Here is a 24025-nt window from a genome sequence, read left to right on the forward strand (position 1 = left end):
GAACAGAAAAATATGAACAATAGGAAAACACTGGACAATATGGTACTCCCTGAAATACCAAAAACACAGTCAAATATTGAATACTCTAATAAGGTAATAGTGGTATGCAAATCATTCATATCTTTAATATGAGAGTTGAAAGAAAAACTAACAAAAAATAATAATTATTTGTTAAGGAAAGTTCATACAGAAATGCCAGAGACCCCTGTAGTCAGGTTCCAGTACCCACCTGCCCAGTATATGACACAGGCCTGAGAAAAAATACACTAAGAGACAGAACTAAGAGAGAGAAAGCAGGGTGCCAGGACAACCAATGCCTGTGTAACCAACAAAGATGCTGGCTAGTCTGAGGCATTGACGTTTTTTGGCAATCAACTGGGTTAAAGGTAAGCTAGAGCTGGTCGCAGGACCCAGAAGGAAGCTCCTTTGCCACCATCCCAAGCTCCTAGGTCAGAGAATGTGAGCCATGTGAGCACTAGAAGCACAACCCCCTCCCCCCTGTGGAAATGAGAAGACACATAAACAAGCCTCAAAAACAGGCTTCTGGATCACCTACAGCAACCCCAAAGGGAAACGAGATGGAACAATCTGATGCTCAACCACCTGGACTCTCTGAACTGGCAACAAAAGATGATCTGGGAAAAATTAAATCAGAAATAATTACTCAGATAACAGCAAAGATTGTGCTCATGGTGCAAGACATGATTAATAAATCTAGAGAGGATACAGATAAAAAAAATAGAGGATCTGAGGAACATGATGGAATCCCAACATAGGAAACAAATGGAATCCATAAAACAGATGCAAACAGATTTCTAGGAGATTAAAAACTCCATCAAAAGTCTGCACAGCAGAATGAACCAATGTGAGGATAGAATTTCAGATATAGAAGAAAAGATTGCAATTAGTGACCAGGAAAAGAAAAATTGCTTTAAAATTGTAAAGGAACATGAGAAATCAATCTAGCAGCTGCTAGACGATGCAAAGAAGAATAACATAAGACTGATTGGAGTCAATGAAGAAACAGGAGAGAGTGCTGATGACATAAAAAAAAATGTTCACAGAAGTGATGGCAGAAAACTTCCCAAGCAGGGGAAAAGAACTTGACATACAGATAAGTGAGGCATATAGGACTCCATCTAGCCTTAATCAAAAAAAATCTACACATAGGCATATAATAGTAAGGATTCCAGAAATCCAACAGAAGAACAAAATTCTACAAGCAGGGAGAGAAAAGAAACAAATCACATACAAAGGAAAGCCCATCAGAATCACAGCAAACTTCTCAATGCAGACCCTCAAGGCAAGAAGAGCTTGGAGTGATGTATTTCAAGCCCTAAAGGAAAACAGCCTCCAACCCAGATTGATGTACCCTGCAAAACTGTCTTTCAAAATTGATGGAGAAATAAGATACTTTCATGATAAAGAGTACCTCAGGAACTTCATGAATATCAAACCAGCACTCCAAAAAATTTTAGACAATACCCTAGGAAAAGACAATGAGGATCACAACCCCAGGAAACCCAGCAGAATGAATCCATCGGGCGTGACAAGTTAAACGCAAAGGGGGAGAATCCAACAAAAAGAAAAAGTCATGACAAGGTTTTTAAAACTTTTAACTTCATCTCCCTAATGAGTGTATAATTCAGTCTTGTTATTGTACTGATTAGTATTTTTCTGATTCTAGAGTTGCACACCTTTCCTTGTGCTGTACAGGCTATTTATCATCTTCTTATGTCTACTTTTTAATTGGGTTGTCTATTAATGAGCTCTAAGAATTCTTTATATATTCTGCTCATAGGTTATATGCATTGTAAATATGGTCTGTTTAAGGACTACTTTTCATTTAAATGATGTCATTTAAAGTTCTAAATTTTGATGGAATCTCATTTATCAGATTTTTCTTTTATACATCATGTCTTTTGTATCCTAGGTAGTTCTTGCCTAGGATATTGTACCCTGAATTCATAAACATTTTCCCTTATAATTTCTTCTTAAAGTTTTATACTTTTAGGCTTTCATATTTAGGTTCATAGATCCCTTCAAGTTATTTTCATGTATGGAAATAAAAGGTTGAGGTTAATTTTTTATATACGGATACCAGGTGTTTTAGTGCCATTTGCTGAAAACACTATCTCTTCCTCAGCTCTTGAATTGAGTTTATGTTCTATAAAATGCTGATGTTAAATAAGCTTTCAAAACTCAGTGGACCATATATGTGTGATTCTATTTCTAGATTGTCTGTTTTATTCCAATGATCTATATGTCTTTCCTTATACCAACACTGCCTTGATTACTGTAGCTTTAGAAGAAGTCTTAAAATTAGGTACTAAACGTCTTCCAACACTGGTTTTGTTTTGTCTTTTTTCCACTTTTCTAGGTCCTTTGTACTCCTACATAACTTTTAAATTTCAATATCCAATTCTTCATTTATAGCAAATATACACAGACCTGAGTTTTTATATATACCCTGTGTTTTCTAATCCTGCTAAATTCAAGTACAAGTTCTAGGAGCTCCTAGATTTCTTAGTATTTTCTCTGTAGATGGTCATTTCATCTACATATAAAGATTTTGCTTCTACCTTGCCAATCCTATCCTAATTGTGTCATTTTATTGCCAGACTATTTTGGTGGGGCCTAGGTTTCAAAGTTTAATGGACAGATAAAGAGTAAGCATATCTGCCCTTGTTCCCCACCTTAAGGAGAAAGCATCGTATCTTTTCCATTCATAGAAGGCGTTCTCACTGGAAGTATGGAGTGCATGTCTTTAATCTGTTGAGAAGGTTCTGTTCTACTTCTAGTCTCCTGATAGCTTTTACCATGAACAGCTGTAGAATTTAGTCCAATACCTTCTCTCCAACTAGTGACAGGATCATATGGCTTTCTGCTTTCCTCTGTTAAAATGATGTCTTGGGGGGTAGATCTTCCAATGCTGAACCAACACTGCCATACCTATAATAAAACCACTTTCTACATACTGCCAGATCTGACTTCTAATAGTTTATTTTGTTAAACAAATTTCTATCTATGTTCATACTTTTTCTTCTATTATCTTTATCCAGTTTTAGGATTAGCACAATATTGAGTTTGTAAAATGAGGGGAGAAGTGTTCCTTCTTTTTTCTGCTTTAATTGTTTGATATAATTTATTAGCTAAAATGTATATGAGCCTGCTGTTGTCATATAGGTAGGTTTTCAAGCTAGGAATATACTTCCTTTAATAGGTGCTCTTCAAATTTTATATTTCTTCCAGAGTTAGTTTCATTAATTTGTCTTCCAAGGTACTTCTTAGAAGTTGTCAAATTTATTTCAAAACAGATTTTTGAAATATGCTTTCTATATCCTTTTAAATTCTGTAAAATCTGTGGTAATGTCTCCTAGATCTTGATATTGTAATTTTAAAAATGTATAATTGATATTGTGTAACAGGAAGAAAAGGTCTAAAGGAGTAGGGGAAGTGGGAGGGGTAGGGGAAAGGAAAAAAGGGAAAAGAAAAATATGAGAAAACGAAAAAAATGGAAACAAAGTCTTTGCAAATAGGGAAGGGTGAAGGGGGTGAAGGGAGGGCAAGGGAAGGGGGAAGAAAAAGAACCAAAATACTCATGTAATGGTACAAGATCCCAAAGATGAATGTAACTAGATTTTATACCTAAAATGTACCAATGAACTTAATGGGAAAAAAAAAGGTAAGCTATGAGTGGTTTCTATGGAAATTAATGTAAACAAGGCATATAAAGGACAAGACAAAGCATTCTCAAATTAGGAACAGAACAGATAAAATATATGTTTGTAATGAAAATACTGTCAGTCTAGTCAGAAGATTTTAGTTGTGGGAACAGAATTTGGGTGTGAGTTACTCTGACCTTAGCACATGGGGTTTATCCAGACTCACTTCTATAAGCAAGCCAATTGTGGGATTGACTTTTTATAGCCTGATTTGGGCATAATCAGTATTACAGTCCTCTGCATAAAAAGATAAACATAACAAAAAAATTTTTAAATGTGAGAGGTGGAGTTATATAGTTTTTTTTGTGATTTAAGTTATTATCAGCTTAAAAAACTTGTCATTGTTATAAGATTTTTATCAGCCTCATAGTAACCACAAAACAAAAATCTGTAAGAGATATACTAAAAGTAAAGGGCAAGACATCAAAACATACTACTACAGAATATCACTTAACCACAAAGAAATACAGTAAAAAAGGAAGAAAGAAAATTACCTACAGAACAACTAGAAAACTATTAGCAAATTGGCATATTAGTTTCTTATCTATCATTACTTACCTTGAATGTAATGGAATAAACTCCACTACTGAAAGGCATATAATGGTTAAATGGATTTAAAAAATAAGACTCAACTATGCTGCCTATAAGAAACTCTCTTCACCCATAAATAGGACATTGCTATGGTTTAGATCTAAAATGTCCCCTAAAAGTCTTATTATGAGGAAGGTGATTGGATCATTGGTTTTCTATACTCATCAGTGGATCCATCCCTGAATGAGTTCATGGCTGAATGTGCTGATAGGAGTTGGAGCCTGGAAGGGTGTATTCTTTTCCCTAGTTTCTACTTTTTCTCTTTGCTTGCTGGTTGCCACAGAGTGAGTACCATTTCTGCCTTCTAGCCAGCTGACCATGAACTGAACCCACTGAAACTGTGAGCCAAAACAAACTTCTCCTCCTGTAAGTTTTGAATGTCAGATATTTTGCACCAACAATGGAGAAACTGACTAACAGGAACATTCATGGACTGAAAGTGAAGGAGTGCAAATAGAAATCAAAAGTAGTTATATCAGATAAGATACTTTGAGTCAAAAACTGTGAAAAGAAGAATCAGGAGGAGAAGAAGGAGAAAAAGAGGCAGGAGGAGCAGGAAGAATGTCATTATATAAGATAATTGTGTCAGTTCAATTGAAGGATGAGACAAGTATAAATAGATATGCACTCAACTTTGCAATACCTAAATATGGAAAGCAACTATTAATGGAGCTAAAAGTGAGATACTGTGGTATACAATAACAAATGAGAGTTCAACCTTCCATTTTCATCAATTGGCAGATCCAGAACAAAAATATTAACATAATTTAAGATGTCCCCCAGACTAAATAGACCTCACAGATATTTAAAGAGCATTCCATGCAACAGCTGCAAAATGAATTCTGCCTAACTAGACTGACATAAAACCCTTAACCAAATACTATCAACCCAAATTTAACAGCTTCAAGGGGGCCTCATTCTAGGCATGAGAGGAGACTGGCATAATGAATCAATAACTGTGATACATCACATTAACATAGCAAAGAACAAAAGCCACACATTCTTTTCAATAGATGCAGAAAAAAATATTTGACACAATTCAAAATCCCTTTATGTTAAAAACGTTGGACAATTTATGTATTGAAGAGTTCTTGTACATGATACAGACCAAGTACAGCAAAACCACAGCTAATATATTGAGTAAAATTAGACACTTTTCCTCTAAGATCTAGAACAAGATAAATATGCTTGCTTTCACTGTTTCTAATGGACATAGTGCCACAAGGCCTTGTTGGAGAAATTTGGTGAGAAAATATATATATCCAGATTAGAAACAAAGAAGTTATAGTATTCTTTTTCTTTCAAACAACTCATCTTATATATCAAAAATCTTAAAGATGTCACCAAAATAAGTGTCATATCCAATTAACAAATTCAGTGAAGTTGCAAAATATAAAATCAACATAAAATAGAATATAGGGAACTATCTGAAAAAGAACTCAAGAAAACAATACCATTTACAATAGCCTACAAGGCAAATAAAATAACTAGAAGTAAATTTATTCAAGAAAGTGAAAGATCTTTACATTGAAAACTATAAAATACTGATGAAAGAAATTGAAAAAGACACAAGTAAATGGAAAGATATACTATGTTCATGGATTGGAAAGATTAATATTGTTCAAATATCTATACTTTCCAAATCAATCTACAAATTCAGTGTAATTCCCATCAAAATAGACATTTTCCCAGAAATAGAAAAAGCATTTCTAAAATTTATGTGAAACTACAACAGATCCTGCATAGCCAAAGCAATCTTGAGGGAAAAGAACAAATGAGAAAGCATCTTACTACTTATTTTCAAAATATACCACAAAACCACATGTATTAAAACAACATGGTACAGGCATAAGAAGAGAAAATAGATCAATGAAACAGAATAGAAAGGTCAGAAATAAATTAATATATTTACACACAACTGTCCTTCAACAAAGTTGCCAGAGACACTAGGGGAATAGGGGAAAGAACCATGTCTTCAATAAATGGTATTGCAAACACTGGATAGTCACAGGCAGAAGATTGAAAGTAGACCTCTAGTTCTTACAATATACAAAAATAAAGTCAAAATGGGTGGCAAAACTTAAACATTATATCTGAAACTACAAAGCTATTAAGAAAAACATAAAAGAAAGACTTTATGGCATTATTTGTTTTTCTTTTAAGACGAAAGATGTTAACATATGAGGGTTTTTTTTTTTCTAAACTAAAACCTCATTATTCAGGTTTAATTGCGGTGTTGGCACTTTGCAACAAATAAGGGAGTTTTGGGTTGCAGTTTGGGCACTCAACTCTAAAACGCTCACCATCACTGGCCTTAGCAGTGATATTTTGAATATAACCTGAAAAGCAAAGTCAACACAGCAAAAGGAGACAAATAACTTAATTAAACTTTCTGTAAACTATATATATGAAAAGGGAATAATTCTGAGAATTTCTAAGAAGTTGAAATGACTCAGCAGCAAGACAACAATTAACTCTATCTAAAAAAGGACAAAATACCTGAATAGACATTTTTCTCAAGAGAAGACATAGAAACAGTACCAGGTGCAAGGAAAACCCTCAGTATCATTCATCACTAGAGAAGTGCAAATCTGAGCCACAGAGAGGTTTCACCTCACTCTATTAGAATGGTTGTTTTCAAAAAGATGAGCTACCAGGGCTGGCAAGGATGTGGAGAAGAGTGAGCCCTTGCATGCTGCTGACGGAAGTGGAACAGGTTTTGAGGTGTGAAAAGACAGCCTTGTGCCCCACTGTGGGGGTGAGGTCGACAGCCTTCACAGACACCAGCATGGAGCTTGCTGCGATTTCTCCTAAAGCTTCATGTCCTTGGAGGCAGGACTTTGGAAGATGACTGGGTCTGGGGGAGCAGAGCTGGCTTGCTGTTAGGAGGCAGCGCCTGGGTAGAAGAGGCTGTCACTGGGGTGTGGCCTGGACTCCACTCCTCCCTTGAGTCTCTCCCTCCCTCCCCACCATGCCGTGGGCAGCTCTCCTCTGCCAGGCCCCTCTGCTGTGCCGTCCTGCCTTGGAGCAGCTGACCATGGGCTGAAAGTAAACCATGAGCCCAAGTAGCCCTCTCCTCCCTTGGTTGTGGGTGTTGGGTCTTGTGTCCCAGTGACAAGAAAGTGACTATGATGGAAGTTCCTTCACAGACTTAAAATAGACCTGCCTCCTGCTCTAGCAACTGTCTCTGAGCAGCCCTGCCCACAGGCCCTGGAATCTGTGTCCAGAGTGGTCTGTACCTCTTGCCCACAGCAGCAGGGCTCTCAGTAGCAAAGCCACAGATCAGCCTAGGCAGCCATTAGTAGACAAGAGCATGAAGAAACACATCACAGACACAAAAGAAAATGGCTCTGCCTTTAAAAGGAGGAGATTTGTCATTTGGGATGATGTGGGTGCACCTGGAGGACATTATGCCAAGTGAAGTAGACTAGTCCCAAAAAACAAAGACCGTATGACTTCAGATGTAAGAGGGAGCATAAAGTGTTGAGCTCTTAGGGTAAAGAGTGGGATGGCGGCCACGAGGGGTTGTCACAGTCTCACGTGGGAGGCATTTGTTTTTCTCTTCTCCCTCTCCCCACCGCCCGCCTCCTCCCAGTGGATCTCTCCCTGGAGACCACCACTTTCCCCAAAGAAGCTGAAGACCCGAGTGCCCCTGCAGGCAGTGATGTGTCCTCCCCAGTAGCTAGGTCTCCTGAGGGGTTTCTGGGAAAGATTATTCTTTCAGATATTTGTAACCCGTCCTTTATTCCTCTTTTCCTCCTTATCTCCTCGGGTCTCTCTGGTGATGTGGTGTTCAGAGGTGTGGGAGCCACGGGACCATATCAACGAGCTGAGCATGGTAAGTAAACCAGAAAGGGTCTGCACATTAACCCATGGACCAGGAGTCCTCAGGCTGCTTATCTAAGACAATAGTTACTTTTTTACTTATGCCCTGACTGGTCAGATACTTTGCTGCTTGCAGCTGTGAGAATCTATATGGGTACAACCTGATTTTGTAAGTAACTAGCAACAGAGTAAAGCCTGAGGGGAATGAGTTCCCTGAGTCACATGAGCTCCTCTTGAAGAGTAAACGCTGAGGCATGGGAATGAGCTGGGCATGGGGAGACTGTGCAGCCCATGTGCGGGGGCCAATGCGTGTCACTTCATCTTTCATTTGGTGACGGCATGCTGGCTGGGGACCAGTCTTTGTGCAGAGCCTGCTTGGCTGATCAGGTATTTTCTGTGCCCTGTAGGTGCAGAGGGAATTCTCTTCCCTCTCCAGCTGGGGCGCTGGCTGGACAGAGGTCGCATGTGGGCAGAGCCTCTAAGACAACAGGAAGTAGGGGGAAGGTGGCACTGGAAGGTGGAAGGGGAGGCTGCTGGATCCTGCAGTGCCTGCAGCCACTGGAGGAGAAGCTCAGCTCAGCTCAGCTCTGCACTTTGCCGTTTCAATCTGGGCTTCTGGCAGCCAATTGGGAGACACTCCTGCCTCAGCCTGGACTAGCTTATAGAAGCAGACAGCACAGGAGGGTGCCAGGACCTCCAATGGACTCCAGAGATCCTAGATGAAAGTTCCTAGAAACTCAGAGCGCAATTAACTGAGACACATCGGAGAACTCCATCGTGAGCAAGAGCAACTGAAGTAATTTTAGGAGCTCTCTCCTCTCCCCTTGTGTCCTCAGTGAGGGGAGTTTTCAGTTAAGCTACATTAAACCCTGGCAGTTGCACCCCCTTTCATTTGATCACTTGTGATTCCAACAGCGTTGAATCGGCGCTGAAGGAAAGACTCATCAACATGCGGTTGCAGTTCAGGGTCTCAATGTTTCACTTGAAATGCAAAGAGGAAACCTGTCCGGCTGGGAGCGTGGAAGGGGCAGAGGAGAGGGCTGCCCAGTACAGAATCGGAGCAGGTAGGGAAGGGCCCTCCAGGTCACCCATAGAAGCAGAAGACTTGGGAAAAGAGCAAGACGTGCTAATTTACTGGGCAGACAGCAAATTTAAGGAACATGCACAGGAAGAGACTCTCCCAGCAACCACTTAGACGCCCTTGATCACCACAAAGACACTGGGGCTGCCAGGCAGGTCCCGCTTCTTCCTCCACAGCAACGCGACCCTTTTCGAACAGACACAGGGCAGAAAAACCTAGCAACCCAGAGAAACTCCAATGAGGTGATAAAGTCAGAGGTCCCATAAATGCTTCCAATTATATTTTAGACAATGGCTCTCACAAGACTCTGAGAAGAATTTTAAAGTTTGAGCTAGGCTTTTAATACATTGCCACCTTTGAAATGAAGTTTTAACGAGCTACCTTCTAAATAACTCACTGGACACTGGCCACTCTAGACGGCAACTCGCTGGGCCTTCCCGTCAGCAGGCTCCTTAGGGTGCTCAGATTCAAGGACACACCTGCTGGTGTTTCAGGTTTCTGTTCACATTTTATACATCAGAAAGAATTAACCAAGTACTGTAAGATTCTGCCTACTGAGCCAATGTCTAGAAGATCGGAGTCTGGCCCGGGAAGGCCAGGTGTGGATGCAGCACTGTACAGACGCCTGGAGGCTTTGGGTATCAGCTCCACTGAGGACAACAGAATTAAATCCTGAGCATGACAGCAACCTGGCACGTTCCCATTCTGTCCAGTGGGTGCCTCTTCTAACCCACCAGAGGTAAGCCCACCTGCCCAAGCTCCTGCATTTCCCTGCCTCAGAGCCAGCTGCCCACTCTTCTGCCCACGGAGGACTGGGAGACAGGAGCGGCAGAGGGTGGGAAGCCAGGCTGGGTGGGGCCTGGCCCACCCCTGGCTCTCCCAGGGAATGGATGGTCTGGCTCAAGGAGGCTCAAGGGTCAGGCCTGGAACTTGGCCCAGCCTGGAGTGCCTGAAGGCAGAAGGGATCCAGGAAAAGGGCACTGGAGAGGGGCAGTGGACCCGGTGGCACATGGGGGAGGTGAATGGGGATCTGCAGCTGGGACAGTGTAACAATAACGGGATCTGCCCTGATGCTTATGCCCACCTTTTAGAATAACGAGGTGTCTGCACGTGTTCCATTAATGGTCTGATTTACACCCTTAGATACTTAGGCAACTGTCTAATTCTTCTTTGTTTCTCTGGCAGCACAAGATAATTTCCATTTCTTACAGTGATTCTCCACAAAGGCTTAAAAGAATAAATGAATAAAAGAGAAAGAAGAGAGAAAGGAGGAAAGGAAGGGAGGGAGGGAGGGACAGAGAAAGGAAAGGAAGGAAAGAAGGGAGGCACGGGGGAAGGCAGGCTGGGCCCCAGGAGCCAGCGACAGCCATGTGCTGCTCTGGCCCTGTGGCAACAGGAGCCGCTGGCTGGGGTGGAGGTCGGGCTCTGCAGGGTCTAGGGGAGAGCGATGCATCAAGAGACCAACCGTGCGGTCTGCCTGGCCAGGCGCACAGACTGCCGAGCAGTGTGCCAAGGTGCTAATCCTGGATTTATTACCACTTGCCGGGCGACCTTAGACAAACCACTTAACGCAACCCTAGATAATGTCACCAAGTCTTCAGCTTGTAGGACCATCACTGATCCTGCGTCACCACTATCAGGGCTGCAGTGAAAACGCCAGTGCTGGCAGGAGTGCAGCTGCGAGGGGAGGCAGGAGGGCATGTGGATTTCCTCTTTTTATGGCGATTTTTCTCAGCCAAGCCTAAAGTACACCCAAAAGTCTGGAGCGGGGGACCCAGCCGATGGGGGAAGCACTGTAGGTTTCTTTCTCTGCAAGGCCGAGGAAATGGAACTTAATGGGTAGCTTAGATTCCCACACCCTAAATGGCATCGTGATTGGGGCAGGGTCGGCACATGAGCACCCTGGGGATGTGCGGTGAGACACAGGCATCCCCAGGGGCAGGAACAAAATTCATTTCCTCCAGGGTGCACATTCTCCATCTGGAGAGCTTATAAACTGCACGAACACAAGAGTCCCTTGGAGTTGCAGAGACCACATCAGAGTGGCAAGTTCGGCCTTCGATGACAGCCAAGGTTAGGAGGGTTTAATGTGCAGACTAACACAGTCTACCAAGGCTGGAGGGAGAATTTCCGAGCTTCTTTCCAGACCTTCTGCCCCAAAGCTGCAGGATGTACCGCACCATGAGCTGTGTGTGGGACAGGGTGATGGCCTGGCACGGGGCGGGGGTCTTTGGCCCTGGGTGCTGTCCTGGGTGAGCTATGCACCCCATCCCCCAAATTCCTATGTTGAAACCCTAAGCTGCAGTGTATCAGTGTGGCTGTATTTGGAGACGGAGCCTTCAAAGAGGTGACTATGCTAAAATGCAGCTTTAACTTGGCTCTTAATCCAGTCTGACTGCTGTCCCTATAAAAAGAGACCATTTGGAGCCAGGCACTGGGAGCCTGGGGCAGGAAGATCACAGCTTCTAAACCAGCATGGGCAACTTAGTAACTTAATGAGACCCTATCTCAAAATTTAGAAAAAGGGTCGAGGATGCAGCTCTGAGGCTTTGAGCTCCATTCCCCAATACCAAGGAAGGTGGAGAGGAGATTGGAACTCCGGCTGGCCAGGCCTGGCCATGCACAGAGGACACAGTGTAAAGGCGGCTGCCCCGCCAAGGCAGGTGCTCAGCAGAGCCTGAACCTGCCCAGGCAACCTCAGGATGCGAGAGAGTGCTGCTTGTTCTAAAAGCCCAGCGCAGAGCTTTGTTCACACAGCGCTGGGGACCCGATTCGGAGGGCAGGGCTCTGAAGGTCCTGGCTCTGCTGCAGCAGCAGCTGGGAACAGCAGCTGTTCATGAGAAGGGTTAGAAAACCTCACTGCAGAGTCAGCCGTCCACCTGGGACACTGCTAGGAGAAGTTCAAGCCCAGCCTGGGTGACTCAATGAGGCCCTGTCTCAAAATAAGGACATGAAAACGTCCGGGGATGCAGCTCAGGGCAAGACTCTGGGTTCAACCTCCAGTACTGCAAACAAATAAATGGATACAAATTTTGAAGCTATGATCCACCTGGCAGCCATTCAGTTATTTGCAAGACAGTGGGACAGTGGGCTTGGAAGGTCTTGGAGGGACACTGGGCAGAACAGGGAGGACAGGGGAGGGGCGCTTCGTCCTCACTGTGGATTCTGCCTCGATTGGCCTTCTGCTTGGACACAGATGTGTTCTGCACTATGAGCCCTTACCCCTGGCAGTGTGTCAGGCAGAAGGAAACTTTCCCGCCCCAGCCTCAATGCTTCCCTGCTTTGGCCTGTCACACATTTGTACACACAGCCTCTCCAGGCTGGTGTAAGGGTGGGAGATGGGGAGGCCCTGTTTCATGTGGTCCTACAAAGGAAGGATGGGGCTCAGGACTCCAGCCATGAGCTATCATCTGAAGCAGCTCTGGAGTTGACCTTGGGGACAGCTAAACGAGAGGCAAAGTCACCGCAAGAACGAGTCAAGGACCCGTGGGTGAAGGGATAGTGTAAATTTCCTCCTGAGATCCATTTCACACCCCATTTTGTTCCAGAAGAATGTTTTTGGGAAGTTGTGGGTGACCTAAAAGTCTTCAGAGCTCCCCAGAAACTTTCCCCTGAACGTCCACTGCACCTGCCAACCTTGATGTTAACTTGTCAGATGTTTTTGTTGACCTGATGTCCCCAAGAGTCTGGTGAACAGATCACAACTTATCACCCTCTGAGGTCTGGCACATGCATCTCTCAGAAAACCGGAAGGCACTAAACCATCTGCTTGGGATATACATGTGTGCATATATGTCCACAGAGTTCTAAAAGGAATTTCTAGCAGGCAGGCTTTTATCTTCAACATAGAAAGGTTGAGGGCTGACAGGAAGTCATGGGAAATGGAACCCTGTCTGGTCTCGATTTCAAACGTTTTGGGAAGAGTCAAGCATGAACACACCAGTTAGTATTTTCCTTCCCTCCTTCCCACACAACTTGTTCCCTTTGAGGATCTTCTAGGAAATCATCTTTGGGTTTGCTCAGATCTGACAAATATATTATTGTTCTTCGGCTGGTATCTCACGTGCTCTCTCTGGTCATTACTGTCAGTTGTGATTTGGAAGAACCTGTGATGTAAATTCACAAATAAGCTTAAAAATAAGTTTACGCAGCTCCGGTTCTTTGGAAGAAAGATGCTACTGTGGCCATCACTGCATGTGATTATGATTATATTATAATTTAACCCCTATTGGTCATTAGAGCATCAATTTAAAGAAATAAACAGCTATGATACAAATCAGGGATTCTAAGAAGAATTTAAAATTAATCTTATCAAGTGTTGTATTTTTTCATAAGCCCATTCCTACTTGGTTGGATGCTATATTAATAATATTTAATATTTATGTTACAATAATGCCCCAAACTGCAATTAAAGTAAATTATTTGGTTAATGAAATATTAATGAAAAAAGCAGCGAAGTCCAGCTGTGGTGACTGAGGTGTTCTCCTTCTCTTTTCTTTCTGATGAGAGGGTGGGAGGCTCGCTGGCTGCTCTTGTTTTGGGAAATGAGAAGAAAGGACCTGGCCCCCGTGCAGAACCAAAGGTTAAGGGCCGAGTCTGGGCTGTAACGTATGGCGTGGGTTTCACGCTTCTTGGGAAGACTTCCGGCCACTGGTGTGGCTGTGTCAGGGTCCGGGAAGGGCACTCGGGTGCTGGGCACTGGAGATTCATGCCCGCTTTGCCTCTTCACCATAATGCTAATCTGAAGGTGACCCCTCTAGCAGATAACCGTCCCTTCTGGCCAGAGGAGGAGGAAAATGCCACTGAGAACAGCACGGAATAACTTCTCCAGCAAAGCAGCCCAGTAAGCCGGAGAGTCCGAGGCTGTCACTGTGCACAAGAGCAGGAGAGGGTTCTGTGCTGCAGATGGGAATGACACCCCCCCATGGCTAGGGCTAGGCTGCTGTACCAGTCCCAGCGCAAGCCTAGCCCCTCAGCTTGCCTGCTTCCCGCTGCAGTGCCCTGAGCACTGAAGTCCTTATCAGAGGCCTGCCTCCCTGGCACTTGGCAAACAAGATGTCGTACCTTTTAAACAAATAATTCATTAGGTAATTAAATTCAAGTGAGATTACCCTAATTAAATATACACTGCTGTTGAATCATAATTTCTATTGGCCTAGTTAAAGATGAACAGGCTCTTATTCCTAACCAAAAAAGAAAGAAAGAAAAAAAAGAAAACAGAAAGAGAAAAAGAAAGAAAGAAAGCTTTGCAAGAATCCCCTGTGACAAGAGGGCCAGATTTGAATGCTCTCCAAGGAAGTCGTTTCAAGAGAGAAAAGCCAGCAAACTCAGCGAGGGGCTGGCTGTGCAAGACTATGCTGGTGACTGCTCCTCAGTTAGAGAGACCCCGTGACGGCAGGACGCCCTGCTCCGGGCCGGGCCTCCAGAGCCCTGTCCTCCAGGCCTCAAGGGCAGCACAGAGCAGCAACAGCTAAAGGATCCCAGGACCCCAGGGAAACGCAGAGCGAGCGCCCACAAGGCTCCGCCCGCCCAGCTCCCCTTGGGCGGCTCAGGGCTGCCTCCCCACCCTCTCACCCAGGGCTTTGATCTGCGACTCTGGCTGGGGAGAGCTGACAGCCGCTGCATGGCAGCCCGGCTTTCATTTGTCAGACACGCGTTCGCTGGTGTACGGAGCAGGCTGCAACACCTGTACTGCAAGAATTTACATCGCCTTGCTCCGGGATGGCATTGATTTGGGACGGGTGAAATACAAACACAAACTAATTAAAAACTGCATAATGGAGCCCTACAGGAACACCGCAGAAAACAAATAAATACAAGCGCAGCTGGCACGGCAATTGTGCCTCTGCCCCGGAGCAACCGTCTGGTGACATCAAATTATAAACCCTGAAAATGCTCGCCGTCGCTGCCGATCCTGTCGGAGGCGTAATGGAGATGATCTGGTTAATTAAGGGGAGATTTATAAAATATTTACGTGTGTGCACACGCATGTAATGCGCTTCCTGTGACACTCGGGACAGCCACACTGTGGTCCTGCAGGCCCCACCGCGCTCGCTGGAGCTCAGGCCACTCTGAGGGCTTGGGGACCGTCCTACTGTGACGCCTGGGGATCATTCTGTGCCTCTGGGCCTGGGGGCTGGGTGTTGCCTCCCTGAGCTCCCGGCGACTCCAGCCACAAGCACAGAGGGCCTCACTCACGGGTCCAGGCCTCGAGGGGCCCGGGTGCCCAGACGGTTCCACGCGTGGGGCTGCAGTCTGCGCTCGGCGAGGGTCTCCTTGGACACCACCGACCACCCAGTACTTGTCCATGGCCCGGTCCCCAGCGGGTGACACCCCAGCTCCTACTGGGGAAAGGTGCAGAGTCCTGATGATCACTACCCAGACTCCTAAAGCAGGGCGCGGCCGGGCGGAGGCCGGGCTGGGGTCCACGGCACAGTCCACGCGTGGATGACAACGCGCAAGGAAGACAACCGGGGCCACATGGATGCGGGGGCCCTGACTCCAAATGTCCCCTCCCCAGCCTCCTCTTTCTCCTTTGAGGCCTCTGGGCAGCAGAACCTCGGAATCCTGGAGAATTATTTCGGGGTTTTCACTTAGAAACCCCCGGGGCCGGGGAAGACTCCGTCCTGGGAGGGTGGTGGACAGGAGGGCAGTTCTTGGTAAAGGACCCAAAGGAGCCCGAAACTTGAAAACCAGCGCGCCTTTCCCTACCAGCGCTCCCCGCCCGCCTTGCTGCGGCTCTGCCCACGCACCCGGGTGCACCGGGTCCCCAGCCGAAGTCCGGTCTCCTCCACCGCCGGCGTCAGGGCCCTCTGCAGGACTTGGCAGGGCGGAGCTCAGATCTCACCTCGCAGCGACCCCTAGGTCCGCTCAGGGAGGCGGCTTCGGAGGCGGTGGGTCGGGGAGGGGCCTGGCTCGCGGGTCCCCCGCCCTCCCGACGTCTTCCTCCGCTTCGCTGGGGAGCCCGGACCCGCTCGTCCTCTTGGGCCAGCAGAGACCAAGCAAGCCGGTGAGCCTGTTTGTCCCCTTGGAGACAGCCCGGGACCCTCTGAAAAGGATTCAGGCAGACCCGAGGCCTGCGGAGCCCTTCTCCCAGATGGGCCTTGGGGCTATGGGCCCCGCTTAACTGCTGGACCAACTGACGCCCAATGGGAGTGGCAGGGCCGCCTCGGAACTCCTGAGGCGCAGGGTCAAGTTTGTGGCTCCCACCCTGCCCTGCGCCCTCCCCTTCCCTCTTCCAGGGACAATTTGCAGGCAAGGCCCTCCCTCTCTCCCCCTCCCCCTCCTGTAGCTCCAGCTTGCAGGGGTGGGGTGCAGTGGGGAGTAACCCCAGCCCCTGTCCTAGTCAGAGAGTGAGGCAGAATCCACAGCCCTCGCCCGCTCTCGGGGGGGGGGCGGGATGGCCGGCAGCCTTGCTGGTGCCCAGGCCGCCTGCCCTGTGTTACCATACTGACATCGTGCAGGGTCCAGGACCCCTCAGCTCGTGCCCCCGAGGCGGGGACACTGGAAGAACCGTGGAGTCCGGACAAAGCGCACCCCACCCCTGTCCAGGCCCCAGAGCTTCTTCACCTCACAGCGGCTGGGCGGGACCAGCGGCCCTGCAGATGGGTGGGCAGATGCAGAGTAGGAGCAGGAGGTAGCAACCTGACACCAGAGAGGTGTCTGGGATGCAGATTCCACCTGTCCCGCAGGCCGGCCACCCTCCAGGGCTTACCTCACCTGTGTTTACCTGTCACCTTGAAATGCCACACTGGTGTTTGCTTAGCAGGACGCTGGAGAGACAGTCCCAGGTCCAGGCAGCGCTGGGGTTCCTTGGGGTGCAAAGAAGAGGGAAGTGGGCCCTGCTTGGGGTTCCTGGCGAGGAAGCAGGGTGGGGACTCCCAGAGCGGGCGGCGCCAGCTCACTGAAGGCCACCCGAAATCTGCCAAAGCCGGCACGGGGCCCTGGCCTTGGCCGGGAGGGGGGCAGCAGGGAGGGGCGTGGACAGGAAGAAGCCCCGGGCAGGTCAGAGAACCGAAGCTGGTAATTTCGGAGCGGGTAAGCAGTAATTACTCTCGCGGGTCACACTGTCGCTAATCCCAGGCGAGACTTCCTGGTGCTGTCCGAGTCCCTAGGCCTGGAGCATCCTCACAGCTGCAGACCAGGGAGCTGTGGCTCTGCTCACCAGGGACAGGGCCCGCCCCAGTGTAGACCCAGGACCAGGCTTCATCCTGATGCCCAGGCCGAACGGCCTCCGTCCAGGCCACGTGGCAGGTCCGCGTGAGGGAGAACCCCGCGGGCCGAGGGCGGACGCTGCGGGGCGCTGGGCCCGGGTCTCAGCCAGTGGCCTCAAAGCGGCCCGGGGGGGTCCCAGCTGGCGGCACTCGGCCTGCGGGGTCCTCGCGGGCTCCGCAGGCCGGCGAAGGGCACACTGTTTTGCCGGCTTGGCCCAGAGTAGCTCAGCCGCTCCCAGGCCACGGGAAGCAGCCTGGCCGTGCGCCACCGCGGGGTCCGCTCTCTGCTCACTCCGGGCTGAGGACGGAGCAGCGCTGAGGCCGAGGGAAGAGAGGGGCGCACGGGGCCGGGCGGTCCGCGCCTCCCGAAGTTCTCTCCGGGCCTCGCCTGCCCGCCGGGGACAGGCCAGTGCGCCCAGGCCACCCCGGTCCGCGACGACTCCAGCGCCGCCCCCGCGCGCGCAGTGGCTCCGCCAAGTTTTCACAACCGGAGGAGCCCGCAGGCTCGGCCGCTTTCCGCGTCTGCACGCACTCGGACGCTGAGGCCGGGAGCTAAGGATGCCCAGAGGCCGCGGGGACACGCACCGCGCCTCGGAGCGGCGGCGCGGGGGGCCGCGGAAACCGCCAGGGGCTCTGCAGCGCCGGCCGGCTCGGCCCACAGGTTGTCGGCGGGCGGAGGGCGGAGGAGGCGGCCGGGCGGGCGGGCGCGGGCACCACGTGCTCGCCGGGCCGGCGGGGGCGGGGCGGGGCGGCCGGGCCGGCGGGGGCGGGGCGGGGCGGGGCGGGGCCTCGCTCGGGTGCCAATCAAAGCATCAACTTCAAATGTGTCTGAGCGCCCGGCGGCCGAGCGGAGGCGGCCGCCGCAGTCGGCGCGCGATCGCGGAGCCGGGCGCAGCCGGGAGCGGGGCGCCTGCGAGCACCGGGCCGAGGAGCAGCGACGGCCCCGCCCGGCCGGCCAGCGCCCCCCTCGCCCCGCAGGCCCGCCGGCCCGGAGCCCGCGCCGCGGACATGTCCTTCCCGCAGCTGGGCTACCCGCAGTACCTGGGCGCCCCGGGGCCGGGCGCCTACACCGGCGAGCGCCCGGGTGTCCTGGCGGCGGCCGCCGCCGCCGCAGCCTCGTCGGGCCGGCCCGGGGCGGCGGAGCTGGGCGCGGGCGCGGCCGCGGTCACCTCGGTGCTGGGTATGTACGCGGCGGCCGGGCCGTACGCGGGCGCGCCCAGCTACAGCGCCTTCCTGCCCTACGCCGCCGACCTCAGCCTCTTCTCCCAGATGGTGAGTGCGCGGCCCCGCGCCCCCGCCTCCCAGGCCCGGGCGCGCGCGAGGGCCGGCGACGGTGGGCTCGGCGCGGGCAGGTCCTGCTGGGGGGCCGGGCTGGGGCCAGGCCGCGCGCCCGGGCCGGGGAGCGGAGAGGCCCCGCCGAGCCATCGAGACCCGGGCTGGCAGGGGGTCACCCGAGTCCGGAGAGGCGGAGGGGCCGGGAGCAGGCCCGGGGGCGGCCCGATTCTCCCGGCGAGGCCTGGGCGCCTGGGAGGCCGCGGGCCCCAGCGGCCCCGCCCGGAAACCAGGGCTCTGCTCGCCTGGCTCGCCAGCTTGGATCTGGGCGGATGAGGCTCGATCCTCTCGGTCTTTGGCAGAGCCAGGTAGTTGTGGCGGAGTTTGCCGGAGGGATCCCCGGAAGCACAGTGGTGTCCGTCAAAGGAACCCGAACAATAGACGGTGTCGAATCAGGCGGTGCGGAGAGGTGTCTCGCGGCGTGGGTGCGAATTGGAGATTTAAAAATGCGGAGTTGAAATAAATGTGGGCGCTTGAACCGGTGTTTGCTTCTGCTTTGCTAAGTTGCCAAAGTTTTCATTTCATTTGCACCGAAAGAAAAGCACTTTTCTCCCCGAGTTACATAATGGAGGGAGGCTTCGAGAAAACAGTCCCTGTGCCTAAAATAAATGGTGCCCTTTCCGTCCCAGGTGTCCGATGGGGGAGGCAGCAGCAAATTTCATTCTCCATGGGGGCTTGGGCCGGCCTGGCCAAAGGCCCTTTTTCCTTCGCGCGATTGATTCCAAGGTCGTTGCTGCTTAAACTTCGGGCCGCTGGTGAACTGCGCGGAGAGCGGGCGGAGGAGAGAGGCCCCTCCTGCGTCGCTGCGGGCTGGATAGCAATTTCCAGGCACCCGGATCGTCCTCCATCCGTGACGCAGAGACCTGGACTAAATACCGCCGACGGTGTGGAGCCGAGCCGCGGGCGTGTAGCCCTGCAACTTTTCTTGTAGTTTTGAAAGCGAGCTTATTTCCCTGCAGCCCGCCCAGCTGCCTTTCGGCTCTCTCGCTGTCCAGAAAGAGCAGCCCCCATTTGTTCTGCGGCCCGGACCGCGGGGAAGCGAGGAGAGATTTACTAGGTGTCCTTTCAAAAAAAAATTCCCCGCAGAGGCGAGACCGAAATGCCTCCCTTACAATTACAACCAAAACCAGTTGAAAGACGTAAGTTACACTTCGCTGAGACCCAGCAGAAACGAAATCTGGGCCCTGCGGCCCTCTGAGCAGCCTCAGTCACCAAACTGCTGTAATTAGTCAAAGAAATCTGCTCTTTATAAGTTTGTCAGGGTCCGGAGTGCCCCTTCGCTAGCGCAGTCACTGGATGGTTTTGATTTGGAGGATTCTTTTTTAGCCGAAATTTTGAATTCAGTTGCCAGCCACTTGGGAACCCTGCCTGAGCCTGCTCGGGAGGAAGGCAGGGAAGGAGTTATGCAGTGAGATCTGAGATCGCTCCTTTTGTGGCGAAGTGGGAAAGGGCAAGGCTGGATTTCTTTTACTAAGGGGAAAATATTTAAAAATGCTCTCCCCAAGGTGCCTGTGTTATCTGCAGGTCTCCAGCGGGTTCTTGGGAAGGGAGCCGAAATCCCAATGGGCCTCTAGGCCTGAGTTTCTAGCTGTTATGATTGGGTATTTGGAAGTCCAGAGATAAAATTGTGAGCGAGCGTCTGTCCGAGCAATTTATGGTGATAATGAGGCCTAATGAGGTTGTTAGAAAGATAAAATGTTATTTACCAAAAAACCTGATGGGATAATTTGACTTGCTGTGTTTTACTGCTGATGATAAAAAGAATATTGATTGCAGATAAAATCACTGCCTCTGTATGCCTGCAAACAGTTTGTGTTTGTCTGCTCCAGATCAAAGTCAAACTTAAGGGATAAAAGTAAGGAGAGAGAAGAGGCCCGGGAAATTGAACAGGTTTCCCTCTCGCTGCCGGCCAGCTCCTCAGGCCCTCCCTCGAGTTAATATTTTACAGGATAAGCCTTTCTTTTGTATTTTTCAAAAATGGTGCTTTTGTTATTGTTGTTGATGACCAGGATTAAAATTTTAAATTACCTGTCACCAGGACAGGCCTCTAAGTGTGGGCAAGCCCTTCCGTGCAGATTACTTTGAAGGTGAAAGGGCTGCTGGTTTCGTTTTAAATTGCTGGCGGATTTGCAGTTGGGAAACAAAACAAAACAAAACAAAAACAGCGAGAAGGTTTATTTTGATTGACCCCTTCAGGGCGGAAGGGGGGCTTGAGAACGGGGTGCCGTTTTTGGAGAAACTAGTTACAAGGGTTTGTCCTCCAGCTAGCTAAGATAAACTTGGAAATCGAGAGCTGCTGCTGGTAGACACCTAGGGGGCTCAGGGAAATTCCAAAGGGCCCCAGGCTCCTGCCCAGCTCATCTGGAAAGGCGGGCAGGCCTTTTACAGGGTTCTCTAGAGTGACCCCCCCCAAATGTCGGTGGGGGGCTCAGCCCCTGGAGTCTCAGGCTCTTTAGTAGTGGGGTGGGGGTCTTCCGTGCTGGGGGGGTCCAGGGAACAGCCTGGAGCCCCAGCGGACCTGGCACCCAGGGGGCTGCTGCCTGACGCGCCTAGCTCTGGGGCACTTGTGTCTCACTCGCCTCTCTCTTCTCTCGCCTCTCCTCTCCTCCCCTCTCTTGCTCCTGCCTTGGCTGCAGGGCTCGCAGTACGAACTCAAGGACAACCCCGGGGTGCACCCAGCCACCTTCGCAGCCCACACGGCCCCAGCCTATTACCCCTATGGCCAGTTCCAGTACGGGGACCCCGGGAGGCCCAAGAACGCCACGCGCGAGAGTACCAGCACGCTGAAGGCCTGGCTGAACGAGCACCGCAAGAACCCCTACCCCACCAAGGGCGAGAAGATCATGCTGGCCATCATCACCAAGATGACCCTCACGCAGGTCTCCACCTGGTTCGCCAACGCGCGCCGGCGCCTCAAGAAGGAGAACAAGGTGACGTGGGGGGCGCGCAGCAAGGACCAGGAGGACGGTGCCCTTTTCGGCAGCGACACGGAGGGCGACCCCGAGAAGGCCGAGGACGACGAGGAGATAGACCTGGAGAGCATCGACATAGACAAGATCGACGAGCACGACGGGGACCAGAGCAACGAGGACGACGAGGACAAGGCCGAGGGGCCGCGCCCGCCCGCAGCCCCCAGCGCCCTGGCCCGGGAGCGGGGCTCGCCGCTGGCGGCGCCGGACGTGCTCAAGCCCCAAGACTCGCCCCTGGGCCTGGCCAAGGAGCTCGCAGAGCCCGGCAGCACGCGGCTGCTGAGCCCGGGCGCCTCGGCCGGCGGCCTGCAGGGCACACAGCACAGCAAGCCGAAGATCTGGTCGCTGGCGGAGACGGCCACGAGCCCCGACGGCGCGCCCAAGGCGTCCCCGCCTCCTCCCGCGGGCCACCCCGGAGCTCACGGGCCCCCCACGGGCGCGCCGCTGCAGCACCCCGCCTTTCTGCCCAGCCACGGACTGTACACCTGCCACATCGGCAAGTTCTCCAACTGGACCAACGGCGCGTTCCTCGCGCAGGGCTCGCTGCTGAACATGCGCTCCTTCCTGGGCGTCGGGGCGCCCCACGCCGCGCCCCACGGGCCGCACCTGCCCGCGCCGCCGCAGCCACAGCCGCCGGTCGCCGTCACCCCCGGGCCACTCCACGTGGACAAGGCCTCGGCCCGCGCCAGCCCTGCGCCCCCAGGTAGGCAGGCCGGGAGGGGAGGGGGGGCTCAGTCCCGGGCCGCGGCGCGTGCCGAGCGGGCGGGGCCGGGCAGGGCGCCCTTGCCCAGCACCATCCTCCCCTCCTCTCCCCTCAGAGAGAGACCTGGTCCCCAGGCCGGACTCGCCGGCGCAGCCGCTCCAGTCGCCCTTCCAGCCGGTGCGCGACAAGTGAGTGCCTTCTTCGCCCGGGGCGGGGGCGGGGGCCGGGGAGGCGGGGCCCGGGCCGGGCTTCTCCGGAGCGGAGCGGAGGGAGCGGAGGGAGCGGAGCGGAGCCGGCGGGCGCGCTCCCTGACCCCGCGCCTGCTCGCCTTTCTCCGCAGCTCGCTGGCCCCGCAGGAGGGGACGCCGCGGATCCTGGCTGCGCTCCCGTCGGCCTGATCGGGGCCGCTCTCACTTCTCGGGGGGAGGGGAGGCGTTGGGGAGGGAGGGAGGGGGCCGGGAGCAATTACGACAAATATTAAGGACTGGTGTAAAGGACGACTGCGACCGGGACGTCAAGATCCTCTCACCCATCGCTTGCTGCAGAAAGGGGCTCGTCCGGTCCGCGTGGCCTCTCCGCCTGCGGCTCGGCTCGGCAGCGGTCACGCGCGGGCCGGCTCGGGTGGACGATCTGACCCCGCAGACGCCCCACGCGCTTGTGTCTTCTTTTCCTTTGTTTTCCTTTCTGTATATAGAGTGATTTCAGATTGTAAATAGCGCGTCAGCGAACTCGTCTAAATCATATATTTTTGTCTAATAAACTAAGTGAAACGAAGCCCCGCGTCCCCGCTGCTGTGTGTGCGCTTGCGCGCGCGCCGAGACTGGGGGTCACGCGTGCCCGGCATCCTCGTGGTGGGGTCCCGGCAGTGGCCTGGGACCGGACCGGCCACGGAGCGATCCTGTGGGTCCCTGGTGGTGGCGAAGGCCGAAGTGGTGAATGTCGTCACTCGCAGTTTCTGCTTGGCAGTTGAATTCGGTGCGAGGTTCGGTTCAGAGGAGCTTTTATCTGGGGCTTGGCTTTCAGAACAGAAATGAGTTCAATTTTAGTGCACAGAATGATTTTTTAAAATTGGACCAAAGTGGGGGAAAATGAAAAGAATTTCCAGTCGCACCCCCAAAGGAGAACTTCAAATTCGAGATCAGTTTATACCTGGCTGTGTGGACAGTGTGTCCTGGCGCAGGGTCGCTGCGCAGTGTGGGGATAATGGGCATAAATACGCTTTGGATTTTTTTCGGTTACTTGGTTAAGTGTAACCTGGAGGAATGTGAGGGTCTTTCGAAGTCCCTGGACCGGCAGGAAGGGCTGCACTTTCGAGGTCGTGCAAGAAAGGCCTGAGGCTTTGGCCTGCCAGGGTCGCCCCTTTAGGCTCCCGAGCCAGCGGAGCTCTCGATCCCAGCTGTAGGCCGGGGCCGCGCGGGGAGGCGCGGGCGGGGCGCCGGCTGTGGAACCAGGCGCAGGGCCCTGGGGCGCAGATGCCTGCGGAGTCTCAGAGAACCGAGAACAGCAGCCTCGTGGAAACTGCCAAGCAGGATGCTTGGAGCCGCGAGGCTGCCCGACCTCCCCGGACGCCCCACCCGAGCCTGTGC

The 24025-nt window shown here is 51.4% G+C and overlaps 1 protein-coding gene and 1 long non-coding RNA gene across 2 annotated transcripts; one reads left to right on the forward strand and one right to left on the reverse strand.

Moving 5' to 3' along the window:
• Window positions 1-13417: 13417 nt before the first annotated feature.
• On the reverse strand, window positions 13418-18087 carry LOC110349270 (uncharacterized). The gene is made up of 2 exons (XR_015442165.1): window positions 16942-18087; window positions 13418-16820 (listed from the first exon to the last, which is right to left on the reverse strand). It is a non-coding gene; the product is annotated as an uncharacterized LOC110349270 (long non-coding RNA).
• Window positions 18088-18401: 314 nt separating this feature from the next.
• Irx1 (iroquois homeobox 1) lies at window positions 18402-23213 on the forward strand. Its single transcript, XM_004845148.3, has 4 exons — window positions 18402-18707; window positions 21404-22439; window positions 22555-22627; window positions 22780-23213. Exons 1-4 carry the CDS (start codon window positions 18444-18446, stop codon window positions 22835-22837), a joined length of 1431 nt encoding a protein of 476 aa, XP_004845205.1. The 5' UTR covers window positions 18402-18443; the 3' UTR covers window positions 22838-23213.
• Window positions 23214-24025: the final 812 nt, after the last annotated feature.

Source organism: Heterocephalus glaber, unplaced genomic scaffold (assembly GCF_053883595.1).
Source record: "Heterocephalus glaber isolate CG9 unplaced genomic scaffold, H.glaber_assembly_v1.0 deba00001537, whole genome shotgun sequence".
Lineage (NCBI taxonomy): Eukaryota > Metazoa > Chordata > Mammalia > Rodentia > Bathyergidae > Heterocephalus > Heterocephalus glaber.

Coding starts and splice junctions, on each gene's coding strand:
- Irx1 (XM_004845148.3), top strand. CDS start 18,444: ATGTCCTTCCCGCAGCTGGGCTACCCGCAGTACCTGGGCGCCCCGGGG. Junction 18,708..21,403: donor TCAGCCTCTTCTCCCAGATG/GTGAGTGCGCGG, acceptor CCTTGGCTGCAG/GGCTCGCAGTACGAACTCAA. Junction 22,440..22,554: donor CGCCAGCCCTGCGCCCCCAG/GTAGGCAGGCCG, acceptor CTCTCCCCTCAG/AGAGAGACCTGGTCCCCAGG.